The sequence below is a fragment of the Diceros bicornis genome, chromosome 37 (genome assembly GCF_020826845.1).
Source record: "Diceros bicornis minor isolate mBicDic1 chromosome 37, mDicBic1.mat.cur, whole genome shotgun sequence".
Taxonomy (NCBI): domain Eukaryota; kingdom Metazoa; phylum Chordata; class Mammalia; order Perissodactyla; family Rhinocerotidae; genus Diceros; species Diceros bicornis.
The window spans coordinates 28597757-28606789 of NC_080776.1; the positions used below are offsets into that span (position 1 = coordinate 28597757).

The window sequence follows — 9033 nt, forward strand, 5'->3', positions numbered from 1 at the left end:
ATAGCGCACTGCCCACGACACGCCGTGGAGCAAGAAACGCAGCTCTAGGACAAGTTGTTCCGAGGGTTTCCGGTTTGTGAAAAATGAATATGAACATTTACACATACACGTGCATAGAAAAACGCGTGGATGTCAGCACCACTGCGATGATTATGGGCGATTTTATTCTATTGTATTTTTTTCCTTTTTATTTATCTGTTTGTTTCTAATTTTTCCTAAAATGAAAACATATTGCTTGCGTAATAAAAAATATTCAGAAGGATAAGAAAAAAGGCCAGCTTCTCATTTCTCCGAGACAAGCCTGGTTGTCATGGAGACTGGATGGTTGTCAAGGCAGCGATTGGCCAGTGGAGCTGGTTGCAAGAGCTTCCTTGGAGCCGGGAGCTGGTGCAGCCCTCAGACCGCACTGCAGAGCCTGGCGCCAGCATGGACGGGGTGGACGTGTGGGCCAGCACCTTAGCCCAACTGATGACCAAGAGGAAACCCCAGGACACCTGGGAGCTGCTCCCTGAGGAGAACCTGGCCTCGGGGCACCTGGACAGCAGCGGTTTCCAGTACCGGCTGAGGGGGCTCTCGAGGTGCGGCTGTGGGGGTCCTCCTTGGGGTCCCAGGAGGGGAGGGGGCTGAAGGCTGCTTAAGCATTGGCCCTCGGTTGGCCCCGTGTCCTGAGGCCAGGCTAGGTGTGGCCCAGCACCTGGGGGGGTGGGATGCGGGCGAGTGTCTGGCCTGGGCTTGGCCCCAACAGGTGGGTTGGCGGGTGCTCCTTCTCCCTCCCAGGAAGTGGGGGTGTTGGAGGGACAGCGCCTGTTCAGTCCCTTTCAGCCCGGTGAGCTGAGACCCTGCCTGCGGTGCCGGCCACCGAGCTCAGCCTGGGCCCTGCCGCAGTTGGGGGGTGACGCGGCCGCCACCGCCACATCTTCTGGTTTCCATGGCAGCGCTGATGGGAGCAGGGGATGGGCAGGCGCCCGCGGTCACTGCCTGCCCTGCGCTGCACAGGGGCCTGAGGGACCGGGAAGCTGAGAGACACATGCAGGGAGCAGGCCCCGAGAGGAGGGGTAGCAGTCCCCGGCCTGGGCTGTGGGCGAGTGGGGGCCCAGCTCGGGGGCTCCGGTGGCCACGGGTCACTACGTGAGCCTCACTCTTCATCATCATGACGACAGCTGGCGTCATTGCAACGGGGACAGGCCTGACCTGCAGGAGCCACCCAGCCAGGCGTCCCCAGTCCCCGGGACCTGACTGGGGAAGGGGACCTCAAAGACAGGTCACTGTGGGGCCCCCGTGGGCAGCTGCCCTTTGACACGGATGCCACAGCTCCCAGCGTCCGAAACCCCGGGGGCCGGGTGTGCGGGGGAAGGCTGGCCTTCTCAGGTGATAGGAAGTGACAGTCCTCGGTGCATCAGAGAAGCACCTTCAAACACCTTACTGTTCCCACGGCCAAACTGAAGGACTCCACAGGGTCGAGATGAGGACCAGAAAGATTGTTCAGTTGGTTTTCAGTTTTCACCGATAGAAACGCCAGCCAGTGGATGGCCACGTACTACAGACCCACGTCCTCCAACACAGCAGCCGCTGGCCATACGCGGCCTGCCATGTGCTTGTGGATTAAATGTAAATACAGCTGGAAGTTCCCTTCCTCAGGGCACTCCCTGTGTCCAGGTGCTCCTTGCCACTTGTGGCTCCCGGCTGGGCGCAGACAGAACAATCCCACTGTCATGGAAAGTTCCCCCGACGCTGATCAGCTTCCCGGGGAAACGCTCCATGAAACCTCCAGGCATGCGGGTCCCCACACACGTGTGCAGGTGCCACAGTGATCACAAGCCTTGGAGAGAGGGCGCTCACCTGCGGGGCCTGGGACACGCACACCGTCATCCTCCAGGGACCGGCACGTGGCTCCTCTTCAGTGCGGGGAGGCGTGCGGCTCTCGCTCCCACGTGCAAAGTCAGCGTGACGGCACCCCAGCAGGGGGACTCTCCAGCCCTCACTGCTTCTCTGTCCCCCGAGACCTCCCCATCACCCAGTCTCGTGCGGCAGGGAGCCCCCGAATTTATCTCCCCGTCACCTTCTCTCCCTTGGGCAGGGCTCCTCTTTCCAGGGCCCCCACGTCCTCTCCGCAGCACCCCACCTGCTACTCCCCCCGACTGGTATCCACAGGCCTGCCTTTGCCTCTTCGTGACGTTTCCTCAGGGCGATTATGCCCCGAGTCACAAAAGAACAGAAAAGCAGCGGCTGCAGCAGCGAACACAGAGTGACCCCTCACGTGCGTCAGGCCAGGCTCTGCCACCGAGTGGGTTTTGTGCCAAACTGATGAAAAGGTGCTTGCTTTTCAGCTCTTCAGATTATGGGTTGCAGACACAGTGTGCGCCAGCATCTGTCCCTTTGCAGATGGGGGCTCGGGGTTATGGAACTCCACTGGGCCTCGCTCCTCGCCCTCCTGGGGAGCAGGAGGGCGGCCCCCTCCCCTCCGCTCACTGCCTCTCTCTCCTCTGCAGGCTCCAGTGTGGCCGCTGCCAGTGGGGCTGGTCCTCGGCCCACGTGCACATCCTCTTCCATATGTGGTGGGATGAGGACAGCCGGCTGGGGCTGGTGAAGATGCGCATCTGGGGCCAGCGGTGCCGGCTGTGCCCGCCGGGCGCCCAGCGGGACTGCCAGGTGAGCCTTCTGAACGTGCGGCTCTTCCTCAACAAGCTGGTCCTGTTCATCCTGCAGAAGTGCTACCGGGAGACCCTCAGCTCTGACCAGTGCCCTGAGATCTGCTTCAGTGAGCGCTGCGAGGCCTGCGACCTGGGGGTCTGCTTCTTCCAGAAGCCCCCGGACCCCGCTTGGGGGCCGGAGGTCAAGAGCCCCATCCCCATCAAGGGCAGGTATGCCTTGTACGGCAGCAGCTCGGCCGTCACTGCTGAGAAACAGTCACTGACGCTCCGCAGCAGCCCCTCGGGCGAGCGCTCCTGGGGCTACACCCCCAACTCCATCTGCACGCCCCTGTCCGTGTCTGACTTCATCAGGAACCCCTCCGAGAGCAGCAACTTCTTCAGCGAGGACGAGGACATTGTCACCATCCCCTTCTCCCTGTTGGGTCTGGGCAGGGAAAAGGGGACCGTCACTGATGCCAAGGGCTGTGTCCTCCCCAGAGAGGGCTCCCTCCCTGCGGCTGACCGCAGAGGGCCGCTCATCATTGGCAAGGGCTCCATCTACCTGCCCACTCGGTCCACAGCTACACCCAAGGGCAGAGGCCTCCCAGTGGACATCAGGGCCCCCGTCTTCCAGGGCAGAGGCCTCCTCACCAGCAGCATCAAGCCCTTCGAGATCAAAGGCTTCATCTTCAAAGGCCGAGGCTCCCTTTCCAGCCCTGCTGGCGTCGATGAGGGCCAGGGCCCCGTCTCTGCCAGCAATGGCCCCATCACTGCTGGAAATGACTCACGGCCAGTGTCTTACATCTTTGGCCTCATGGATGATGGAGAAGGCTCCGTCACCGTCCCCCCGTCCTTGATTGACACCATCCGAGGCGAGGACTCCTTTGCCGACATCGACGGCTGCGTCAGCTTCCCCTTCGTCTTTACCGACCAGGGCACAGGCAAGGATTCTTCTACCAACATCACCGAGGGCAAAGGGAAGGAGGATGGCGACAATGGCCCTGTCACCGCTGCCCATGAGCCCCTCCCGGGGACCAACATCCCCATTAGCAAGGGCTCCATCACCATCCCCTTCTCAGTCTTCAGCATCATAGAACGCAGGGACCCCGGCTACATGGCCAGTGGTCCCCAAAGCAGTGGCCTTACTGCCTGTGGCTCTTCCAAGCACAGGAGGCAGCAGCAGTCCAGGCTTGGCGAGTCTGGCTCCGGGTCTAGCGGGGACCAGGACATCTGCTGTGGAGACGGCTGCTGCAGGCCCCACTTCGATCCCCCACGAGGAAGTCTGGATCTGGGTCTCCATGACGGTCTGCATCCTCTGGATCATGTACCTGTATAAGTTCAGCCCTGACAGCTTCCAGCCACGAGCGTGAAGTGTGACGCCTCCCTTCGGGGTCCCCACTGCGCCCCGCTAGCAGGGCTGCCCAGGCAACAGAGCAAAATGACCCCCGCCCTGCCGGCAAGCCCCTGGCCTGCCTGAGCTGAGGCCTCTGAGTGTCGGTGCCCTGGCCCTCTCTTCCGTCTCCTGCTTCCGTGCCCTGATCCTGCGGTGAGTGGTGGTTCCGTGGACGTTCAGGCTGTGACTGCTCACCCGGCTGTCCAGGCACTGTCTGTATGCATGTTACATTCCAATAAAATGAAAGTTAAAAGGAAAAACCACATAGGACTCTCGGGCTGAGTCAGAGCCGCCATCTAAGAGAAGGTCTCGAGGTGGGAGGGCGTGCTGGCCGGTCCCCTTGGCTCACCTCCCCCCTTGGTGACTGCAGGCCCCTCACACCCAGCACTTCTTCCCCTGGGTGGCTCCTGATTCCTGGCCGTGGTGATGGGACAGGATGCTCAGGCCAACCTGTGCCTTTGTGGAGTGAATCAACACCATTCCTGTGTGGATCCTTGGGATTTTCCAGAACAGACCACTTGCCATGCTCCCCACCCGCTCTGGGAGAAGATTAAAGCCCCCTCGAGACATGGTTGGTACGCCTCTCCCCTCCCTCCCTTCTTCTCTCCCTCCTCCCAATCTTCACCTTTACTGAAGATGTCAAGCCCTAGAGCTGAGAAGGCACGGCTGGTCCAGGGGGCAGGAGACCACCCAGCAGTTTACAGATTGTGTTCACAGCTGCTGTGACCAGTTACAGCAGCACTGTAACTACAGCGCTGTTCTGGTTTAAGAAATGCCGTCCGTGCTTCTGTCAGAAAACCCTCGTGTCACTCATAACCATACTCTGGGTTTCTGTCTTAAAAGACCACAGTGTCCATTTCCAAGGGGCAAGGGGTGTTGGGCCACATGGGTCCAGCCAGGTGGGGGCAGGACAGTGGGCATGGCTGTGTTGGGCCACCCTGCCCTCTTCTCCGGCAGGGAGGGCCCTCAGGGAGGCTGGGGGTTGTCTAGAGAGACCTCAGGTCTGAGACTGGGAACCAGGGTCGGGGAGAGGTTTGGGGGAAGCCTTGCCCTGGGGGAAGTGTGGGTTATGGAAATCTTCGTCTGGGGCTCTCTGTCCAGATGGGCCAGGGTGTCTCCGGAAGATTCCGCCCTCAGGCCTGATGTGGCTCCTACGGGTGTGGAAGGCACAGGGACCCTGCTGGTGGGATGGAGGAGGTGGAGGTGGGCTTCCGATGTCAGCACCAGGGCCTCAGGACCCAATGCTGCATGCCTGCTCACCCGGGCCCAACAGACACCAGCGCCTGGAAAGTTCTGTCCCACATGGAAGGTCAAGCCTGCACAGGGCTCATGGCCTGGAGACCTCAGCCAGCCTGAGTGGGTGCCCTCAACACTGTGGGGCCCTGGGAAAGACCTAAACCCAGACTCTCCAGGTACCCATATACACTGGGTGAGAGCCTCACTCTTGGGACAGGACGCACCTCCCATCATCAGTGTCCTGTCTACACTGGGTGAGAGCCTCACTCCTGGGACGGGACCCACCTCCCATCTTCAGTGACCTGTCTACACTGGGTGAGAGCCCTCTGTCCCAGGCAGGACCCACCTCCCATCCTCAGTGACCTGTCTACACGAGGTGGAGACCTAACCGGTTGGTGTCAGGTGTGGGGAGGGGAGTGTCTGATCAGAGGGCAGGCTCTCCGGCCGCCGGACCGGTCACCGTCAGGCTCCCCTGGGTCCGGGGCTCTCCGCCCCCTGGAATCTGTCTGGGGGGCAGCAGCGCCCACGGCCGGCGGACACGGCTTCCTTCCCGACGCCTGCCCGCGGTGCAGGGCCCCCACCAACTGGACCCCATTCCTGGGGGGGGAGAGGGAAGTCGGGAACCCCGCAAGGGTACCTCCACCCTCGGCGGTGAACACACCCCGCCCTCCGCCCGCGGGGACCCGGCCCCCAGGACCTTCTCGATGGAGGGCTGTGGCCTGGCGCCCCTTCTGATTGGGCGGCATCGAGGCCGGCCCGCTCGACAGCCTACGGAGCCCAGGCGACGGGGAGCAGATGGGGGTCCGCTTGGTCCCGCCGGCCGCAGACCGCACCGCCCATCGGCCCCAGGTCCCTCCCTCGTCCCCGCCCCGCGCTGTCCTGTGGCGCCCCCGTGTGGCCGCTGGAGGGGCGCGCAGCCCCGCGATGGAGGAGGGGCCGCTGCTCTTTGTTTAAAAGAGACGGTTTCGTTAAAGCCCTACAAACCCCACTCATCATCAGCATGGATGACACTAGTTTGCATGAATAATTAAATCTCATTTAATAGAGTTTCTTCTCCACGTTAACCTGCAGTATCGTTACCCCTGGATAATGACAAAATGGGATTTTGTGTATAGTCTTTATAAATCAAAACAAGTCTTTACCTAACACGATTCATATAACAAACAGCGGAGTCTGCCCCACATCGGCCCTGCTGTCAGCCGGACCCAGCGTACCCAGCCTGTGTGGGACAAGTGACACCTGGGCCCCACGTGGCTGTGCCCGGCAGCTGGGGAAGGACAGAAGATGGCGTGATGTTTCTTTTAAGCACAAGAAAGTCCTAAAAATGACACATGCTTATTACAGAAAAAGAGGAAAACAGAGAAGCAGATGGAAGACATCAGAATGACGACCCCATGAGCCTCGGCAGGGTGCACTCCTTCCTTGGCTTGTCCTTCTGTCCCTTTCCTCTGTGCAGCCTCAGGGATGCGGGACTGCAGGGTGGAGCAGGGTCCCCTACGGAAGAGCAGCCCAGAGCCCGGGCCCTGAGGCTTTGTTAGCCCTGGGCTGAGGGGGCCCTGGGGCCAGAGCAGTGGGGATGGCCACACATGTGAGGGGGCTGGAGCCTGGTCCAAGAGAAGCTGTTTTATTTTCCCTTATTGAGCTGCGTTTGAAACACAGCTGTTTAGTAAATAGACAGAGGTGACCTTGTGTCAGACTCTGTGTATCTGGCCACCGCTTCTGATGACAACATGGCTCTAGTTCTGCACCTCCAGCAGGTGTTCGGGCCCTGTCACTGCATCCACGACCTAACGGATGTGTGGTGGCACCTCAGTGTGGCTTTAACCTGCAGGTCCTCCACAACCCATTATGGCCAGCATCCCTCACGGGCTTATTGGCTATCTGTATACCTTCTTTTTTGAAACTTCTTTGGTCTTGGTAAATGTTCCTTGAATCCTTGAAAATGCTGTGTCTTCTGCAGTTTTTGGGTGAAAGGCTCTGTGAATGTTAGTGAGTTGACAGTCTTCTAAATCTTCTAAATCCTTCCCGACCTTTGTCTCCTTGTCCTGCCGGCCACTGAGCGAGGTGTGCGAACTACCCAGCTGGGACTGTGGCTCTGCCCTGTTCTTTTCGTTTTGTCTGTTTTCACTTCATATATTTTGAAACTCTGTTACTAGGGTCACGAGTATTTAGGATTTTTGTGTCTTGCTGACTCCTTTATCCTGATGGGCTGCCCCCTGCGTCTCTTGTCGTGCTGACTAGTCTACTCTCGCTGTTCCACAGCACCCTTCTCGTGCGCAGGGTTTGCATGGAACAGCTTTTTCTGCCCTTGCAACATTTAACCTCTTTTAAGCACAGCTGGGTCTCGGGGTTTCTCTCTGACAGTCTGCCTTTGGTTCGGGTGTCCCTCTCTCTGCGTTACATGTAACTCGCCACACGGTCGGTTCTCGTGTGCCACCTTGCTGTCTGTCCTCCGATTGTCTCATCTCAGCCTCTGCTCTTCATTTGTCCTGTTTTTTTTTTTTTATTTTGATTCTCTGTTCCTCTATTCTTGCCTTTTTTGGGTTAACTTAATTTTTTCTAGTATTCGTTTTAATTCCTCTGTTGGCCTCTTAGCTCAGTCTCTCTGTACCATTTATTTTTTAAAGTTATTCTAGGGATTACAACATGCATCCTTAATTTATCGCAGTCTATTCGCCACTTCACAACAATGCAGGGACCCAGCCACAGTGTCATTCCAGTAACCACCATCCTCGGTGCTGTTGTGACATGATTAACTTCTACGTACACTGTTAACTCTATGAGACAACGTAGCTTTCACTGTAAGAAATTGAGTCACGGGTTGAGTTCTCTGGGAAGCGGATGCTGGGACGCAGCTGGGAGCGCTGACGCTTTATTGGAGATGGCAACTGAGAAAGCAGGGGCGGGGCAGCGTCGGCCAGGGAGCCGGCAGACGTGGTGCTCAGTCACTGTTTGGCGCCTGGGAACCCTCCACCCCGCTTGAGAGCCGGAGTTCTTCAGGAAGCTTTCTGTCTGCCCGCGGCTCCCTCTCCTTTCTCTCTGGGGCTCCACCTGCGATAAACCACTTGACGTTTCCGGCAGCTTGCCCTGGGGCCGCGCTCCTCTTTCATTTTCTCTTTCTCTTCTCTGAGTTGGAGAATTCTTATTCAGCTCCTTCTTGTTCACGTGACTGTCTTCTGCTCTTGAGCCCTGCCAGTGAATTTCTCCTTTCAAACACTGTGCTCTCTCGTTCCAGACCTTCCGTTGGGTTCTTGGTTGTGGTTCCCGTCCCTGCTGATTCCTCACGGCATCCTTGGGGTCCCACGGCTGTTGACAGCGGCTGTGCTGGCCTGCTCCTCTGGCGCCCACGGGCGTCTCTGGGTCTGCTTCTCCTGACTCGGTTTTCTTGTCTTGAGCACGGCCACTCCTCCTGCTTCTCTCCTTCTTCCCACGTCTGCTTTTTTGCTCTGAGACTTATGTGAGAAGTGTCCACAGAGGGCCCAGCAGAGGACCCGGCTGTAACCCGCATTGGCACCCTCCCTGGCGGCAGCCAGGTTTCAGGAATGCGGAGCGACTCCTGTCAGGGGCTTGAGTTTTGCTCTGGCAGGCAGGTCAGGAGGCCTGGTCTGTGGTCGTGGGTCCATTTTGTCCCACTGTGGCCTTTACTCTCATTCCTAAGGCCTGGCCTTCTGGGGTCTCAGCTGATACTTCTGACGCCCCCGAGGACCCGCTTGGCTGGGACGGGGATGCAGCGTCGCCCTTCTCTGCTCTTTGCTGGGACTTGGGAGTCTTGCT

At 58.9% G+C, this 9033-nt stretch overlaps 1 protein-coding gene across 1 annotated transcript; it reads left to right on the forward strand.

The window, feature by feature from the left end:
* Window positions 1-426: 426 nt before the first annotated feature.
* On the forward strand, window positions 427-3966 carry RTP5 (receptor transporter protein 5 (putative)). Its single transcript, XM_058533506.1, has 2 exons — window positions 427-578; window positions 2490-3966. The coding sequence occupies exons 1-2, from the start codon at window positions 427-429 to the stop codon at window positions 3964-3966; spliced, it is 1629 nt and encodes a 542-aa protein (XP_058389489.1).
* The last annotated feature ends 5067 nt before the right edge of the window (window positions 3967-9033 follow it).

Bases quoted from the DNA above. Each gene is read 5' to 3' on its own strand.
- RTP5 (XM_058533506.1), top strand. From the start codon at position 427: ATGGACGGGGTGGACGTGTGGGCCAGCACCTTAGCCCAACTGATGACC. The intron at 579-2,489 runs GTGCGGCTGTGG...TCTCCTCTGCAG, and splicing joins CGGCTGAGGGGGCTCTCGAG to GCTCCAGTGTGGCCGCTGCC.